This window comes from Salvelinus sp. IW2-2015, linkage group LG22, assembly GCF_002910315.2.
Source record: "Salvelinus sp. IW2-2015 linkage group LG22, ASM291031v2, whole genome shotgun sequence".
NCBI classification, from domain to species: domain Eukaryota; kingdom Metazoa; phylum Chordata; class Actinopteri; order Salmoniformes; family Salmonidae; genus Salvelinus; species Salvelinus sp. IW2-2015.
This window is the reverse complement of record NC_036862.1, coordinates 7,394,945-7,414,330: the sequence shown is the minus strand read 5'-3', so window position 1 is coordinate 7,414,330 and position 19,386 is coordinate 7,394,945. Positions and strand designations below refer to the sequence as shown.

Below are 19,386 nucleotides of genomic sequence, written 5' to 3'. Positions count from 1 at the left end.
TATGGTAATAACATTCCATGGAAACTCTTACTATCCCACATGAAAGCACACCACACGGTGCTGACAATTAACAAGCTGAAGTTATCATGAGGGGTCACCTGAGAAGATTCAGTTTACAATTGCTTACCGTACGAATACAAAGTTTATGTTTTTCGGGGCCTAATTCTCGACATGTGCAACACTGCCCGTTCAACAGCTAATACAAGTAATACCTCTATCAGAACGTACAGGTACGCACAGTATTGCTCCTTACGCAATGGTGTCACTGCCAGCCGTTACACAAGAACACATCATTTGGATGAACAACCTTCAGAACCGCTCATCATTTTATTTTACTCCACACGTATAGCAATCGCCCATACAAACGCACACACATTTGATTACCAACACACGACGCAAAACACTGAACGTGCAGTAGTAGAACTATAATCAGGAATGCGTGGCTACAACAGTTCACCTTTGCCACAACACAGTGGTTCAAAACTTCAGACAAGACGGTCACTCACCTTGTCAAGGTCCCCGTGGCAGAAAACAAAGGAATAAAACAATCTCACTGACACCACACGTGCAAAACCAAAGAGTAAACCAAGGAGCAAAAATGAGAACTACGGCCCAACCTATCTTCATCCGTGTCCTCGCATACAGGCCTTACTCTGAGCTCTGTACATGCGCGGGCTGCTACGAGGAAGAGAGAACGTGAGTGTGTGTGAAAGAGAGAGGGAGGGGGGAGAAGCAGAGGGTGGACGGGAGGAAGGTAGGGAGAGGCGGATGGTGAGGGAGGGGGGCGGAGAAGAGCAGCTCTGTCCTCCTTTCCTTTCTATGCCTCGCTGAGTTCTTACTGGGATGGCTAAGGTCACAGTTTTAAATCTCAGGTAGGCGAGGCTCGATGCACCATTTTACCTTTTCAAAGGGAGGGGACGTAGTGAAGGCAGAGACCGAGAGGGAAGGAATGATCGAGAGAGACTAGGGAGAGTGAATGCTAGGTCAGTGCTGAGCATTCTATATGCGTAAATGTCTCTGAAGACTTTCCCTCCTCTGTCTCCCCTCCAGCTGTCCTCCAATCGTGTCCTCCCTCGCTTCCCCTCCCCTCCCCTCTGCATCCCTCTGCTGCCCAACCCTCCCCTGCTCTCTCACTCTGCCAAAGAGTGTTGCTTCATCATGCTCCCCTCAGTTACAGTAGTACAGGGAAGCAATCCCTTTCTTGTCCGTCCCACCGCCATGTTGTTCCATCCATAGAATTACAGACAGTAATTTCCTAGGATCACTATGGTTCCCTCTCCTCAGCACCCAGTGCTTTACTCTTGGCTCAGTCTCCAGGTGAGGGGCATCTGTATGCGTTTCTTTCTCATACTCCATAGGGCTCCATTGTGTGCTTCAGAAATCCAAATGTTACGTATGTCCCGTGTAAGTCCAGCGACAGCGCACAATGACAGAGTTCAGAATCCCGGGTACTCTGTGTTGTTTTCCTTGCTCCAAGTCATGAGCGCTATAGATACTAGGGCACGTATCATCCACTATAGCCACTCTCTTCACTGTCCGTTCCCCCAAATATACTCCCTAAACTCTTTTCATTTATACCCTATCGCCCTTCCAACCTTCCCGCCATGGTCTCACCTATCCCGTCTCGACCGTCCGACTCCCCTCCCTCCCTCCGTCCCTTCCTCTCTCCCCTATTTCATATCTCTCTCAGTTGATTGCAGTCACACCTGCACTCCGTCCTCTGCCCAGCGCTATACTGCAGACTACATCATGGGAATTGCTTCCTTTCCCAATCCCCCCACCCCTCTTCCTCAACACACACGATGCTGCAATATGTAAGCCCAAGGTCACATCGTCCTGAATTCAGAAGGACTGCGTGTGTGTGTATACATGTGTACGTGCACATGTGTTTTATGTGTGTGTGTGGTGGGAAGGTGCAGAATCATAAATCCGTCGATCCCGCCAGGAACATGTCACTTCTACAGCCCTGTAACTGCCTCAGTGAAGATGCACGTATCTAACCACTCATGAAGCTCCCTACGCCCGTCATCAGTGAAAACAATTTCATTGTGGTGAGCAAGGTGGTTTTATTTATATGGAACAATTAATAATTCAAGAAGATGATCCACTGCTGATGTGCTAATGTAATGTGTTATATGAGGAATGTACTAGTGTTTTCAAAAGAATCAATTCAATTAACACACACACAGTTATATTAATTATTGCTGTGAATTCTGCTCTGTTGTTGGACTGCACCTGGCAAAGTTTTCTCTATATATTAATCATCGAAAGATTCATTTACAAACTAATGATGGAGTCACCTTCCCCGGGAGACCCCTGCATTGCGTGCCACACACATGCAAGCACGGAAGCATGCACACATGTGCACTGACAAACTCACACACACACACTTCCCATGCCAGGGTGACAGCTGTTCTCAGATCAAGGTTTACATCATGTTGAATGACAAGCATCAATCACCTCATATAGAGCAGCTCTCACACACACACACAGACACACACGCACACACACACACCCCTTTACACACTCAAGACTAGTAGTTGGAAGGACTGGTGGAGTGTATGGCAGTGCCTTTATCAAAGTGGGGATGTTCGGCTACAATATTACTCAATATTTAGCGTTTTTGTTGGCATCATCATTTACATAACCATTGACCCTTGCCCCTCTGGATTCTGTCATGTGAACCCTCATAGGTCAATTACGGTGACTTTTTTTAAGGGGTCTCTGTACCTCTCACCTTGCAGCACCCCTCATATCCACACCCCTCTCACACACCCACACCCCTTATCTCACACACCCTCCTCAGGCATCAAGCACCCGACACTGGTGCTTGATGGGTCACCCGACACCTACTCCCACTCAACCGGTGACAGGTGGTGGAGGTCACGTATTCAGGCCCCTCAATCATATGGGTGACAGGGTGGGGGTGGGGGTGGGAGAGCGGCAGAGAGCGAGGCATGGGCAGTCAAGTTCAAAGCAACATGTACAGGACATTCTGTGCGTGCACAGGGAAATCAGTCAACGTGATTGCGATTACGCTAGCCTTTCTTGAAACTTTGGTTATTTTAGTGGTATTTTCTGATTTCATCATTATTTGGAGAGTTTGTTGATAGAGTGAAACACGTTTGTGATAAAGTATCGTCAATGCTGCGGCAGAAACAACAGATGCGACAGAGATTTTTTAGCAGGACTATAAAGACCCATACAATCTTAGCATGTATCAATGATGGCATGTTACTGTGCATGTATGCACATCGATTATCTACGCGTTGCATCTGATCTGGTAGTTGACCTCAGTGACTTCCCTGGTTACAGCCTGCATTACAGGAACCCCTCGGATTTAAAACTGACAGAGAGAAAAAAATGAACTATCTTTGTTTGAAATCCAACTGGATTGAACACGAACTGATGGAATGGTACATGTAGGGGGAATTAGATGAGTCATGGAATGGTACATGCAGGGTGAATTAGATGAGTCGTGGAATGGTACATGTAGGGGGAATTAGATGAGTCATGGAGACAAAACACAAGTGTGTGTGGCTGAGTGAAATAATAACAGCTTTCAAGGAAAAAGTCATTATTCTAAAACATATGGAAAATTGATGGAGAGTGGTGGGAGGTGATCCAGGATGGAGGGGGGTATAGATGGCAGTGTACCCAGAGAAACCCTCCTAAACCCGGCCGCGGGCGCAGTGGTAGACAGGGTGGGTTGCAGGACCCTCTAGTGTGAGATAGCCCCCAGATGCAATCAGGCTGAAGATCCCCATTCAACTCCTCTCCTCTCCCATCCCTCCCCCTCCCCTCTTTCCCTCCCGCTCGCTCACTCTGTCCTCCATGCCTCTGCTGCAGTGGCTCTCCCTCCCCGCTCATTCCTCCCTGTACCGGCTAGGGAGACACATACCGCCTGCTGCCTGCTGCCTGTCTGTCTGAGCTCCAGGCTCTGCTGTCCTCTCCGCTCCCTCCCCCCACATGCAGCTCTCCGTAAGGGGCAACGCTGACATCCCCCGACTGCCTCCACAGCTCCATTGCTCTGCGGTGCAGATGCTTGCTCTCTCTGAGTGAGTTTTTTTCCTCTCCTCTGCCTGGTCTAGCTCTCAGGCTGAGGGATTCAGCAGATAATCAGTGTGTCGGCGAGTGAGAGAGAGCGACTGAAGCAAAGAAAGAGAGAGAAAGCCTGGATCAGGTGCAGGAGCCTTCCCTTCGTCTGTCTCTTTCTGTTACTCTCTCTTTCAGTCTGTCTTCAGCCTGGCACATACAGAAGGGTAGACAGGACTCATAATCCAGGAATAAGCCATCAATTCACTCTCCTTCTCTGGGACTCACCGCAAAGGAGGGAGAAGAGGAGGGAGACACTCACAGCAGGACTTTGCAGACTGACAAGTCTTGCTTTTTATTTCTTTGCTCGCTCTGCGTCCCACCTCAGCCTACCCCTCCCCTCTATCCCACCCGCACCCCTGCTTGCTCCAACACACACCCACCCAGAGTGTGTATCCAGGGGAGGACAGACAGACATACAGATAAACAGACGGACGGACAGATTGCCAGAAGGACGCAGTAGGATATGGAGTCCAAAGGAAGCGGCAGGTTCACTATGTCCAGGTTTTTGCGCTCAGGAGACACCGTCCATGCCAGTGTTGTCGTCACACTTCTGCTCGGTGAGTCCAAAAGCTGACTTTATACTGGCATTTTTAGTCTCCTCTCTCTCTCTCTCTAACTCTCTCTTGCTCTATCTCTTTGTCTCTCTCTCTCTCTGCACCCGTCTCCCTCCATCCTACCCCTGGGGTGCCAGCCAAATCACTGCAGGTTCTGCCGAGCTTGCAGAAATGTGTTCGACGCCGGAGGACAGGGTTGCACGCTCATTTACTTGTTGCTTGTAAGGCGGGGGTTTATTTGCTTACACGACTCATGCTTTTCTATATCGGGAGACTCAGAGTCATGTGTTTTAGCCAGGTCAGGGCAGCAAGTGCTGCATCTTGCTATTTCACTAAGAGAGTGAGTGGAGGGGATGAATTTGAGATAGCAAGGTGTAGATCCAGAGTCAATAAGAGGATGCCGGTAACAATGGATCCTGTTTAGCGCAAGTAGAATTATGGGCACTGCCAATGGACCCTGCCAAGTCAATGAGTGTGATAATGTCCAATGTTTACATCTTTAGGGGGGAATGGGGAGAATGATCCATGGGACAAGAGAATATTCATCTAGATGAGGCAGTGGGGATGGAAGTTGTCATGTGAGGAACACAGTGTAGTTGTCAAAAGACCGCCCTTTACACTGTCTTCTCATCAGAGGAACCAGCGATGCAGATTCAACTACGCACTTCATTCTGTCACGGTACATTTACACATATCACTTAATCAGGGAGATATTTTACTTATACAGCTGACGGGATGAAGTGTAAGGTCTTAATACAGTGAGGGAAGTGTATAGGGATATATGGAGGAATATCTAATTTTGGGGGAAATATATTTTGGGGAAATATATATTTTTTGGGGAAAATATATTTTTTGGGGAAAATATATTTAATCCATCTTTTTTTAAAGTCAGATAATGAGCAGGCTGGATCAATAACTACCTAAATCATAGGATATCCATCTATTCTCATTCTCCTCAGTTTTCTTCCTTCAATTTTTTTATTATCCTTTTAACATGTTTTGTTTAGCTATGTACAGACTAGTGTGACCACTAACAATGATCCAACAACCCCATGGTACCTTACATTTGTATGTCTGGGTGATATGATATATCATGATACACATTGCTCTATAGGTTTTCTTTGTAGTAGAGTGCCTGACTGTTTTCAACACAAAGTGCTGTATAATGTACAGTAATACAATATAGTTACTCAAGCTTTAGACTAAACCCTACGTATTTGAGAATCCACACATGATCATATCCGTTTGTTATCGCTAATTGTTAGCACCTACTGTAAAATGGACACAATCCTTAGTGGGGGTAACCTAAGACTCCTCAGCATCTTTTGAGGTGAGTGCCTTATTGGCACTGACATCAACCCACCAAACAAATAAGAGCAAGGTCACAAGATTGCACAAAACATCTTAAAGCAAGTTTTTTAATCTAAATTAGCATAGAATTCCAAGGAGGCTAACACAGCAGAGATCTACCGATAATAAATGGGCTTGTCATTTGCATATTTCTTTGAGATGGAATGTGACATGATATTAGATGAGATTATAAGACGTCCCTGATAAGTAGCCACGCCTGTCTGTGTGTATCCATGGCCAGTTTTCTCTGGATTCTCTGCCTGGCGGCTCTCTTTGGCTCTGTGTCAAGGTGAAGTACAGGCTATAATACTACGACAGGTCATTTTTTTACAGSMGGGGGGGGGGGGGGGGGSGYYGGGTTAATGTTCATGTTCGTATATAAACCTCTAGCGTATAGTGGAGGGTTTAACCTCCAACAAAAAAGATTGGGTTCACATGTCGACCAGCCAGGCCTACAGTAGGGCAAGCCAACACCCCCTCGAGCCATCCATCAGAGACCAGGGAAGGATTTATAATGTTGTTGGCATGTTTATGTGCCTATATGTCCCATATAATATCATTAGATCCTGTGGTCATTCTACATTGGCAGAGTGGAGAGAGAGACTACTAGACTACAGTATGAGAGATGTTAGCTGTTAGACTTGTTCTTTACATCAGGTGATGGATAGAAGGTCAGGGAATTAGGACATCTTAGTTCCACATCAGAATGTAGCCAAACAAACACAACAATATGAGGCTTAAAGATGCACTCTCAAACTTCAGTATAGTTTCAGCCAGTAGCTTTGAAAGTGGTGCTCATGAGCCAACTGTGGTCCCCGTTCTGTGTGTACTACGTCATCCAATTGTGTACTATGTCATCCATTTCGTATGATACGTTACGTTCTGAATTTATTTGTACGTTTTTTTTTGTTGCAATTCGTATTAAGTTACAAATCCAATTTGTACTATGTGTTACACATTTGTTGTGCTTAAAGATGCAATATGTAACTTTTTGGGCGACCTGACCAAATTCACATAGAAATGTGAGATCTGTCATTCTCGTTGAAAGCAAGTCTAAGAAGCGGTAGATCTGTTATGTGCTACCTGTTCTTATGTTTAGTTTTTTCGTCTTTTACTTTCGGTTCTCTACACCAGCTTGAAACAGCTGAAACATTTTTTGGGGGGGATTATTGAACAAATATTTCACAGCAGTTTAGATGGTACTTTTTTGTGTCACGACGTGACCCTTTTGGGTGTATATCGTGGCTCCCCCCCTCCCACTCTCTCTCCCACCTCAGGTTTTACAACGGTCACTCTCTTTGCTGCCATGGAATATTGAGGGGAAAGAAACCTCTGGGAGACTAAAGAGCTTCTCTTGCCAAAACTCCTAATCCCCAACATTTCAGAATTAAACAATATTTCTAATTTTGAGAATGTGGGAATGGTCCGTGGGTATTTAATGTCAAAGTTGTTTTATTTTGTGACATCAGGAAAGGGAGTAGGACAAGATAACGATATCTCTGGAAGTGTACATTCCTCAGTTATTCGTTTTCTACCTGAATGTTGTGTAAAATATATGATTCAATATGAAACTATTTGCGAGAAGATGTAATGTGATGTTGACCATTTAAACAAGATCTTGTTTAGGTATAAAGTTTTAACTAGTCAGTGGCCACGCTCCCGTGACGCCAGAAATTACATTAGGCATCATGGAAACGCACCTTCTTCTATAAAACCAACTTCCGACAACATTTACATTAGACAGCGTGCAGCGGTAGCTACACGGCTGACAAATGGTTTAAAACTACAAGACCAGAAAAGCATGAAGCGGTGGCTACATGTTGGAATGGTTAAGAAATCTCCAAACTAAAGTCAGAGAATGCCAAGACAGTCCCCACGTTGAAATGACTACAACACGATAGGCCATGAGACCAGAAAAGTATGGAGTGGTAGCTACATGTGAAATGGTTAAGAACTACAACTCTATAGGCCGAGGAGACCATACAGCATGTAGCGTTGGTACACGGCTAGAAATTGTGAAACTCTAAAACATTTCCACAGAAGGAGCAAATCTTAGACGAGGCCTTTTCAGTCTGCAGCTGGAAATGTACGTAGCCTAGGACGAAGAATACGACAACCGCCGAAACATCTATTCTATGCGACAACATGGGTACGCCTGACGTATCCATTAGGAACGCAACCAGAGACTTTTCTGTTGACTCTCTCCAGCAGATGGACCAGCAACCACAGAGAGAGACAACAAGACATACACTCGTAAATATGTAAATTGCAATTTCTTTTCGAATGAGCGGTTGTTCATATTCAAAGTATTAGCAATTTCTATGAGTGTAGTTATCAGCTATGAGTCTCCAACTCTTGAACGGGCCACACCCCCTTTCCTTTGTCTACCAAGCCGTCATATCGGTTTCATCCACTAGGGACTTTTCCTTGGGTCATGTTTAGTACCCAATGCATAACTAATGGTGTGTTTATCATGTATTTCTGTGATTGATTAAGTTGATTAGTAAATAAATAATTAAGCCAATTTGTATATCGCTGATTCATGATTCTATGCTAGGGTTCGTGCAGATATCCAAGGGTTTGCGACATTCACTAATGAAACTGATGACGTACAATTCATTAATAAGCGACTGTTTTGATAATATATGAAAATATCTGAAGAGTTGTATTTGGGAAAATGACACAATACAAACAAACAAAAATCAGTGGTGCCCCAACATTCTATTAAATTAAAGTTACATGATTAGTTTAATCGCGTAATTGAATTACACATAGAGAATTGTTTTAATTTACTTTATTTAACCAGGTAGGCCAGTTGAGAACAAGTTATCATTTACAACTGCGACCTGGCCAAGATAAAGCAAAGCAGTGCAACAAAAACAACATAGAGTTACACATGGGATAAACAAACGTACAGTCAATAACACAAGAGAAAAATCTGTATACAGTGTGTGCAAATTAAGTAAGGAGCTAAGGCAATAAATAGGCCAATAGTGGCGAAGTAATTACAATTTAGCAATATACACTGGAGTGATAGATGTGCAGATGAGAATGTGCAAGTAGAAATACCGGTGTGCAAAAGAGCAGAAAAACCAAAACAAATAAGGGGATAAGGTAGGTAGTTGGTAGTTGGTTGGTTGGATGGGCTATTTACAGATGGGCTGTGTACAGCTGCAGTGATCGGTAAGCTGCTCTGACAGCTGATGCTTAACGTTAGTGAGAGAGATATAAGTCTCCAACTTCAGTGATGTTTGCAATTCGTTCCAGTCATTTTCAGCAGAGAACTAGAAGGAGAGGCGGCCAAAGGCAGTGTTGGTTTTGGGGATGACCAGTGATATATACCTGTTGGAACGCGTGCTACATGTGGGTGGTTCTATGGTGACCAGTGAGCTGAGATAAGGCGGAGCTTTACCTAGCAAAGACTTATAGATGACCTGGAGCCAGTGGGTTTGGCGCTGAATATGTAGCGAGGACTAGCCAACGAGAGCATACAGGTCACAGTGGTGGGTAGTATGTTGCGAAATAGGAAGCCGATTCTAGATTTAACTTTGGATTGGAGATGCTTAATGTGAGTCTGGAAGGAGAGTTTACAGTCTAGCCAGACACCTAGGTATTTAGAGTTGTCCACATACTCTAAGTGGGAACCGTCCAGAGTAGTGATGCTAGTCAGTTGGGCAGTTGCGGGCAGCGATCGGTTGAAGAGCATTTATTTCGTTTTACTAGCATTTAAGAGCAGTTGGAGGCCACTGAAGGAGTGTTGTATGGCGTTGAAGCTCGTTTGGAGGTGTGTTAACACAGTGTCCAAAGAAGGGCCAGATGTATACAGAATGGTGTCGTCTGCATAGAGGTGGATCAAAGAATCACCCGCAGCAAGAGCGACATCATTGATATAAACAGAGAAAAGAGTCGACCCAAGAATTGAACCCTGTGGCACCCCCATAGAAACTGCCAGAGGTTCGGACAACAGGCCCTCCGATTTGACACACTTCTCTATCTGAGAAGTAGTTAGTTAACCAGGCGAGGCAGTCATTAGAGAAACCAAGGCTGTTGAGTCTGCCGATAAGAATACGTTGATTGACAAAGTCAAAAGCCTTGGCCAGGTCGATGAAGACGGCTCCACAGTACTGTCTTTTATTGATGGTGGTTATGATATCGTTTAGGACCTTGAGCGTGGCTGAGGTGCACCCGTGACCAGCTCGGAAACCAGATTGCATAGCGGAGAAYGTACGGTGGGATTTAAAATGGTCGGTGATCTGACAGCGGCCGCTTTCCAATTGATTTTATAATATACAGTCTTCACATTTAATGATAGTCAATGACACGACAATTGTCTACATTCTGAATGCTTGTTTTGTCACAAACTGAAATTATGCGAACTATTAGAWTTTTTGCAATGAGGAAATGGCAGGGCAATTTCTGCATATTGCACCTTTAAGATCCTGGAGTGCATCTTTACTAAGGGCTGTGCAGTCCTGATGAAAAACCAAGCCCCTTCTCATCTGTGTGTTTGCTTGCGCTAGAAGTGAGAGAGCAGAGGTGAAATAGCCAACATCATTACAAACTTCATCTATTTTTCCTGTAAGTCTAATGGAGAAAAACAACTCTCAGCCTCAGAAAGACCAATGGGTAATTAACGTATCTATAGCCACAGTAAAACAAGTCCTTTATCGACATAACCTGAAATGCAGCTCAGCAAGTATGAAGCCACTGCTCCAAAACCGCCATAAAAAAACAGACTACGGTATGCAACTGCACATGGGACAAAGATTGTATTTTTTGGAGAAATGTCCTTTGGTCTGATGAAATAAAAATGGAACTGTTTGGCCATAATGACCATCGTTATGTTTGGAGGAAAAAGGGGGAGGCTTGCAAGCCAAAGAACACCATCCCAACCGTGAAGCACGGGGTGGCAACAGCATGTTGTGGGGGTGCTTTGCTGCAGGAGGGACTGGTGCACTTCACAAAATAGACGGAACCATGATGAAGGAAATGTATGTGGATATATTGAAGCAACATCTCGAGACATCAGTCAGGAAGTTAAAGCTTGGTCCCAAATGGGTCTTCCAAATGGACAAGGACCCCAAGTATACTTCCAAAGTTGTGGCAAAATGGCTTAAGGACAACAAAGTCCAGGTATTGGAGTGACCATCACAAACTCCTGACCTCAACCCTATAGAAAATGTGTGGGCAGTTACACCAGCTCTGTCAGGAGGAATGGGCCAAAATTCACCCAACTTATTGTGGGAAGCGTGTGGAAGGTTCCCCGAAACGTTTGACCCAAGTTAAACAATTTTAAGGCAATGCTACCAAGTACTAATTGAGTGTATGTAAACTTCTGACCCACTGGGAATGTGATGAAAGAAATAAAAGCTGAAAGAAATCTTTCTTTTGTCACGCCCTGACCATAGAGAGCTGTTTATTCTCTATGTTGGTTGGGGCGTGACAGTGACTAGGGTGGGTTATCTAGGTGATTAATTATTTACATTTACATTTAAGTCATTTAGCAGACGCTCTTATCCAGAGCGACTTACAAATTGGTGCATTCACCTTATGATATCCATTATCTATGTTGGCCTGGTATGGTTCCCAATCAGAGGCAGCTGTTTATCGTTGTCTCTGATTGGGGATCATATTTAGGCAGCCATTTCCCCATTGTGCTTTGTGGGATCTTGTCTAGGTATTGTAGCCTGTGAGCACTACATTTTGAGCTTCACGTTTCGTTTTACGCTTTGTTGTCTTTTCTTTGAGTTTCTCTTCCAAATAAAGAGGATGGAAACATACCACGCTGCATATTGGTCCACTCAATATAACGAACGTGACATCTCTCTACTATTATTCTGACACTTCACATTCTTAAAATAAAGTGGTGATCCTAACTGACCTAAAACAGGGAATCTTTACTTGGATTAAATGTCAGGAATTGTGAAAAACTGAGTTTAAATGTATTTGGCTAAGGTGTCTGTGGCTACTTTGAAGAATCTCAAATTTAAAATATATTTTGATTTGTTAACACTTTTTTGGTTACTACATGATTCCATATGTGTTATTTCATAGCTGTGATGTCTTCACTGTTATTCTACAATGTAGAACCTTTGACTGGTACTGTATGTATATGATGGTGTGTATAGACAGTATGGAGAGTATAGGAATAGAAAAGGTGTGAATAGCAGTCGTTCTGTAGGATGAGCCTTGACCAGAATACAGTATATACATCTGAAGTGGGTAAAACAGTACATAAACATTATTAAAGTGACCAGTGTTCAATAACTATATGTCATTTATATAGGGCAGCAGTCTCTAAGTAACAGTGACTAAAGTTCAGGGCAGGGTACAGGGCAGGATGCCAAGGGGCAAGTTGAGCCAATGGCTACCATACCACATACAAATTATGATTATATTTGTTCAGTTTTATGCATAATATGCATAGTATTTTTGCAATATAACATGCATATGAACTCAAGATAGTGCATTTTGTATTGGTACAGAACAGACATGCCCTGTGTATACATATGTAAAACAGGCAGCGGTTTAGCCCCCCTTTGAGGTTCATGAGAGTGCAGCCAAGGAAAGGAGAGAAGGGAAGAAGACCATTCGAGCAGCAGCAAATGATGAAAAAATTGACTGAATGACACTGAAGGGGTACATTGACAAAAAATAAAACAAACATACCTGGTCGAAAGAGAGGCTATGATAGAGTAGCAGAGGCACATAAGGTCTTATCTGAGGACATGGAGTCTGAGCTTGCTAAACATATCAAGAATTTCTCAGACCAGTTTCATCCCACTGGGCACAGATGTCAATTAAACGTCTATTATACATTGGTTCAACGTAATTTCATTGAAATGACATGGAAACAACATTGATGGCGCTGACTAAGATTTTGCCGAAGAGGATGGCTGACGTTTTACATGCTCCTGACCAATTGTGCTATTTTGTTAGTTTTTTTGCAGTTGTTTGTAACTTAATTTTTTACTTATTTTGTACATAGTGTTGCTGCTAACGTCTATTATGACCGAAAATAACTTCTGAACATCAGAACAGCGATTATTCACCACGAACTGGAAGAAGCCTTTTCCTTTAACAAGTCTGATGAGAAGGATATTTTGCTCTCCCGGGAACAGGCCCAAATCCCTGTCATTTGCGTGAAGAAAAGATGGAGGATTAGAGGACGCAGATCGGGCTGCCTTCTGAGAATCCGTAGGCGAGCGAGTAAACTCCCTCTGCCTTTGTTCTACTTGCTAGCATTCAATCATTGGAAAATACAAATTGATGACCAACGATTACGATTATCCTACCAGCGGGACATTAAGAACTGCTAATATCTTATGTTTCACCGAGTCGTGGCTGAATGACGACATGGAAAATATAAAGCTGGCGGGATTTTCCATGCACCGGCAGAACAGAGATGCTACGTCTGGTAAAATGAGGGGTGTGTGTGTCTTTTTGTCAATAACTAATATTATGTCTAATATTAAATAGGTCTCAAGGTATTGCTCGCCTGAGGTAGAGTACCTAATGATAAGCTGTAGACCACACTGTCTACCAAGAGAGTTCTCATCTATATTATTAGTAGCCATCTATTTTACCACCACAGACCGATACTGGCACTAAGGCAGCACTCAACCAACTCTATAGGGCCATAAGCAAACAACAAAATGCTCATCCAGAAGTGGCGCTCCTAGTGACCAGGAACTTTAAAGCAAACAAACTTAAATCAGTTTCATCAAATTTTTACCAGCATGTCACGTGCAACCAGAGGAAAAAAACTCTACACCACCTTTACTCCACACACAGAGATGGATACAAAGCTCTCCCCGAACCTCCATTTGGAAAATCTGATCATAATTCTATTCTCCTGATTCCTGCTTACAAGCAAAGACTAAAGCAGGAAGAACCAGTGACTCGCTCAATACGGAAGTGGTCAAATAACGCGGATGCTACGCTACAGGACTGTTTTGTTAGCACAGACTGGAATATGTTCCGGGATTCATCCAATGGCATTGAGGAGTATACCACCTCAGTCATCGGCTTCATCAATAAGTGCATCGACGACGTCGACCCCACACCCCGACCCCAATTAGGATTCCTTCTTAATGAGTTTGAGCGAATCAGTTGTGTTGTGACAAGGTAGGGGTGGTATACAGAAGATAGCCCTATTTGGTAAAATACCAAGTCCATATTATGGCAAGAACACCTCAAATAAGCAAAGAGAAATGACAGTCCACCATGACTTTAAGACATGAAGGTGAGTCAATATGGGAAAATTCAAGAACTTTTAAAGTTTCTTCAAGTGTAGTCACAAAAGCCATCAAGCACTATGATGAAACTGACAGCCACAAGGACCGCCACAGCAAAGGAAGACCAAGAGTTACCTCTGCTGCAGAGGATACTTTCATTAGAGTTACCAGCCCAAATAAATGCTTCAGAGATTTCCAGTAACAGACACATCTCAACATCAACTGTTCAGAGGACACTGCGTGAATCAGGCCTTTATGGTCAAATTGCTGCAAAAGGACACCAATAAGAAGAAGAGACTTGCTTGGGCAAAGAAACATGAGCAATGGACATTAGACCGGTGGAACTCTGTCCTTTGGTCTGATAAGTCCAAATTTGAGATTTTTGGTTCCAACCACCGTGTCTTTGTGAGATGCAGAATAGGTGAATGGATTATCTCAGCATGTGTGGTTCTCACCTTGAAGCATGGAGGAGGTGTGATGGTGTGGGGGGTGCTTTGCTGGTGACACTGTCAGTGATTTATTTAGAATTCAAGCCACACTTAACCAGCATGGCTACCACAGCATTCTGCAGCTATACGCCCTCCCATCTGTTTTGCACTTAGTGGGACTATCATTTGTTTTTCAACAAGACAATGACCCAAAACACACCTCCAGGTTGAGTAACGGCTATTTAACCAAGATGGAGAGTGATGGAGTGCTGCATCAGATGACCTGGCCTCCACAATCACCCAACCTCAACCCAATTGAGATGGTTTGGGATGAAATGGACCGCAGAGTGAAGGAAAAGCAGCCAACAAGTGCTCAGTATGTGTGGGAAATTCGTCACAACTGTTCCTCATGAAGCTGGTTGAGAGAATGCCAAGAGTGTGCAAAAATGTCATCAAGGCAAAGGATGGCTACTTTGAAGAATCTAAAACACTGTATATAATATATTTTAATTTGTTTAACACTTTGTTGGTTACTACATGATTCCATGTGTGTTATTTCATAGTTTTGATGTCTTCACTATTATTCTACAATGAAGAAAAGAAAGAAAGAAAGAAAATAAAGAAAAACTAATAAAGAAAAACCCTTGAATGAGTATCTCCAAACTTTTGACTGGTACTGTATGTATTTATATTCTGACATTGGTCGTATTGATATTTATTAATTCATTAATTTCAATGTTTGGTTTTGTACTGTTTGTACTGTTTTGTTCTGTGCATCACAAGCTATTCGCTGCACCTGCGATAGCATCTGCAAAATATCTGCACGTGACCAAGAACATTGGATTTGATTAGATTTTTTTTTTTTTATTCTAAGCGTGTAACTTGAAGCTGCATTCAGCTCCCTATATGAAAGTCAAGTTTGCAGGATCAGACTGGGTGGATATGTGGTTGGGTCTGCTATCAGATAACGTTGACCATCACCAAGGCATTGAATTCCTGGAGGGGTAGTGATGCTTTATCTCTGAAATAGCCATGTAAACTACCCCGGTGGATATCTGTTGGATGTCTGTCGCGTAGCTAAAAATACAGTTGATTTTAAGCCGTTCAAATCATGTACACACACAGGACGTACTCGTCTTAAGCTACCCTTGCCAATACCTACATCCACACCCCGGTCTGATGTCATAACCTCTTCAGACACACGCCACTCTTACAGGCCCAATAGTTACTACAGCCCTGCCAAAACCGTAAGAATCCCCCCCCCACACACACACACACAGGCAGGCAGGCAAGCACAGGTAGAGTGAGAGCGAGTGGCACACAGTGTTGAATGTCATCAACCCTCACCCATATACAGATATGTGCTCCCCAGACCACACACGGACACTCAGCACTCCTCCCCTGTGTAGTGTTACTGCCCCGTGCTGACGGCCTGTACATAGCAATGTGTTGTAATACTAACACCATGCGCGGGCATGGTTAGCGACATTGAAGTCCATGGATTAGCGTGTAACAATAGACTCCTTGCTGTGTTATAATGTTCGACTGAAACACTACAGTGGCACTTGTTTTTGTATTGCATGCCTGCCGAGGTGATGGGTTGAATTGCTGTACTAAAATCACAGGTGGTTGGGCCATGGTTGGGCCATTTAGATTTACTGGAGGATTATGTATGTCAAGGTTATGAGGTGCATGTTTGATGACTTCATGAATTAAGGTACCTTGGGAGAATAAGGTCGATTATAATTTCTTTTAACTAGGACTGCACCAATGTTTTTCTTGGATATTTCCTAAAAAACCAGTCCAAATGAACCAGAAAGACATTTATAGCAGTTCAATTCTCCTTTTGTATGAAGGGTACGTTCTAGTAATCGTCAAGAGATTTCCCATGTAGGTTACAAGGGAAATGAGTTATGCCTGTAAATTGAGAGCCTGAATGCAGCACATAGAAGGTATACACCGAAGGGTCACGGCTGAGGAGTTGATTGAAGGCAGATGTTTGAATGAATTCCTATCCCTGGGGTTGGTGGATGCTTGCTATGGTGTATGGGTCTATTGTGGACTTGAATTTTTGTGTCTTCCTGTTTTTAAATAAGTTGAACAATGCCTCGTGTGCTAACGCAGTACGACATAGTCCCACTGGAACTGGAAACCATTTCTAAAGATAATGGTAATGGATGATGCTCTCAATAAAAATGCTTGGATAAAGGATCTCTATAATGGCATCCAAAACCATTGTGCTCCGCGTTCAGTGTTCTGTGATTAAGTTAGATCGCAGCTAAAGGTAGACTTGGCAACCTCGATTGACTCTTCCCAAAGTGGCAATGCCCAAAGGGAGGGCATATATTGGGAAATTGGAGAAATCCAAATTCTGTTCTTGTTCTAATGGGAGTCTGATGTCGTTATGTGGTGCTGCTGTTTAGGTTCGTTTCTTCGTTTCCTTGTCTTTCGCCAGTGTAGCTGAAGCAATGTTACCCACAGTGATCCAAGAATAATGACCTCCACTCTGCACTGTGCTTTGGTGTGCTGTAACTGAGGGGAGCAGTATGCCTGTAAGAGGGCAAAAGAGACAGAGAGAGAGAGGCCTGCTGCACAGGCTGAGTGTACTTATTGTACTTCACTGCTCTACTCAGGCTGAGGTTGAGGCTCATTCTCAGGTCTACGGAGTGACTCACAGGTTTCTGTCTGACTGCGTTATAAAACCGGCGTATGCGTTTCCGTATGCAATAGAGATGCCTACTCCTGTAGTCACTAAGTGGAGGGCTGAAGGGACCAGCTGGATAACCAAGCGCCAGGCTAAGGCCAGGCGGCCACTAGTAAATGCGCACGGAGAGGAAGATGGAGGAAGAGAGGGTCAGAGAAATTGAAGGAGAGAGGCTTAACTCATTGAAGAAGTAGGAACGTGAAGAGGGATGGAGAGACTACAGAAATAGATGCACTGTACCAGAGCTTAGTTACTTTAGGAGCTCCCATGAAAGAACGGATAAATAAAAGTTTGAGTGGAAATAGTCTTCCCCAGTGTCTGACCAAGCCTGTAGAGACACGTGGCGGGCACTCCTGCAACGAAGAAGAGGGAGACGAGGGGAGGAGAGACTAGAGGAAAAGGGAGAACCAAGGGCAGATGAATTATTAACCGACTTTGAGTTTTTAATGCAATGAAGGGATGCATAGGGCAGGGGTGAGGAGAGGAGGAATAGTTAGATAGAGATTCTGAGTGATGGTGGCTCCGAGGTAAAAGAGGCAGGAGAGGCAGAATGGTTGAGATGGGGAAGAGAGGGGAAGGGACAGGTGGAGTCAATTACTCAACTAAGAACGATAAATAGGGGATAGCGAAGTCAATGGAGGGCTGTGAGATATCACACGTGAGCTCCTTCTCATGTTCTTTTGAGAATGCATCACTCCAATGGCCACTTCCTGGGTTGTGAACATGCAGTTCAGTTGGGGATGTTTTGGAAAAGGGTGACCTTTCTCTATTTCCAACTTCCTTGGAATAGAAATTACAACAGAAGTTTGAATGGAGCATCTGACAGGAAGTTCCAGGTCGGCAGTTACTTTATATCAGTCATCAGTCCCCGGACGAAAGGAAAATGCCAAAAGGATGAGATTAGGAATATAATCCGGCCTTGTACCCACACAAACCTCTGCCTTTGTGGCTCATTTTTGGAAAAACTGATCTAACTTTAGCAACTGGTATTTCCGCTTGGTTATCGGATGTGTGTATTCGTGTGTGTGTGTCTGTGGGGGGTGGGTGGGGAAAGGGGGGGGGGGGGGTCCGAGAACAGCTTTTCTTGATTTTAATTCTGAGATAGCATAAGGTATCACATCTGTGATGCATTCACAAGGGCCACTAATGGAATCAGGAGAGGAACAGGAGAGGCTGCGGAGTTTGGGGTTGCTAGTCTATGACATGTAAATCTTAGAGTACAAACAAGTAAACCCTCACCGATACGCAGACAGGCAAGTTTAAATATTTAGACGCACAAAAAATTGTGCTTAGTCATGATATGAGCACCACGGTAGAACTAGCTCTTAAACTTCAAGGCAAATAAGACGTATCAGGTGAGCAGAAATATTCTTCATTCGATGGATATCCATGGTTGTAAAAAAGGAATGTAAAACTCTCAGGACTAAGGTAACAGCAGTGTCACCACAATTTCAAGTTGACTGGCATCAACAGACTAAAACAGTATAGCTGGTGTCATGGCTAAATGGACGAGGAGTCACGGCTTCTCTATAAACAACACACCAGTCCACGGGAAGCCTCTTCTCTTCTGCTCTCTTTACTCTCTCCTCTCCTCTCTCTTTCTCTCTCTCTCTCTCATCTCCTCTCTCTCAAAGATAACTGCTCCTCATAATACTCTAATGGACATCACCCTTGGCTTGCCAGCTAGCCGAAGTCCCATTACGTTGTAGATTTGCCTGAGCGGTAGCCCTCTAGGTACAGTGTTGGAGATAATGGTCGATCGCCTCTCTTACAAGCTCGGGGCTCCCATGATGCAGTGGTCTGAAGTTCCTCAGAAATTGCGACTGAATATACACATCCTAAGTCCACTCTCGGGTCGGCTTCTTAAAAACTCTTCTATTCACATCCACGCAGAATCGGTCTCCTGGTGCTCCTTCTTTCATAGATTATCTGAGGATCTAGCCCAATACATTACTTCACCATGCGGGTCTAACTGCCCTAGATACATACGATAGTCGTGAAGCAAGAGAGACATA

The 19,386-nt window shown here is 43.8% G+C and overlaps 1 protein-coding gene across 2 annotated transcripts in view; it reads left to right on the top strand.

Annotated features, from left to right (window-relative positions):
* Positions 1–3,869: 3,869 nt before the first annotated feature.
* The window catches only part of LOC111949469 (sodium channel regulatory subunit beta-4), a 30,706-nt gene continuing 15,189 nt past the window's right edge, over positions 3,870–19,386 (top strand). For both annotated transcript variants that reach the window (XM_023966681.3, XM_023966682.2), the window contains exon 1: positions 3,870–4,655. In XM_023966681.3, the coding sequence (XP_023822449.1) occupies positions 4,562–4,655 (94 nt within the window). In that variant the 5' untranslated portion in view covers positions 3,870–4,561. The remainder of the gene's footprint in view (positions 4,656–19,386) is intronic.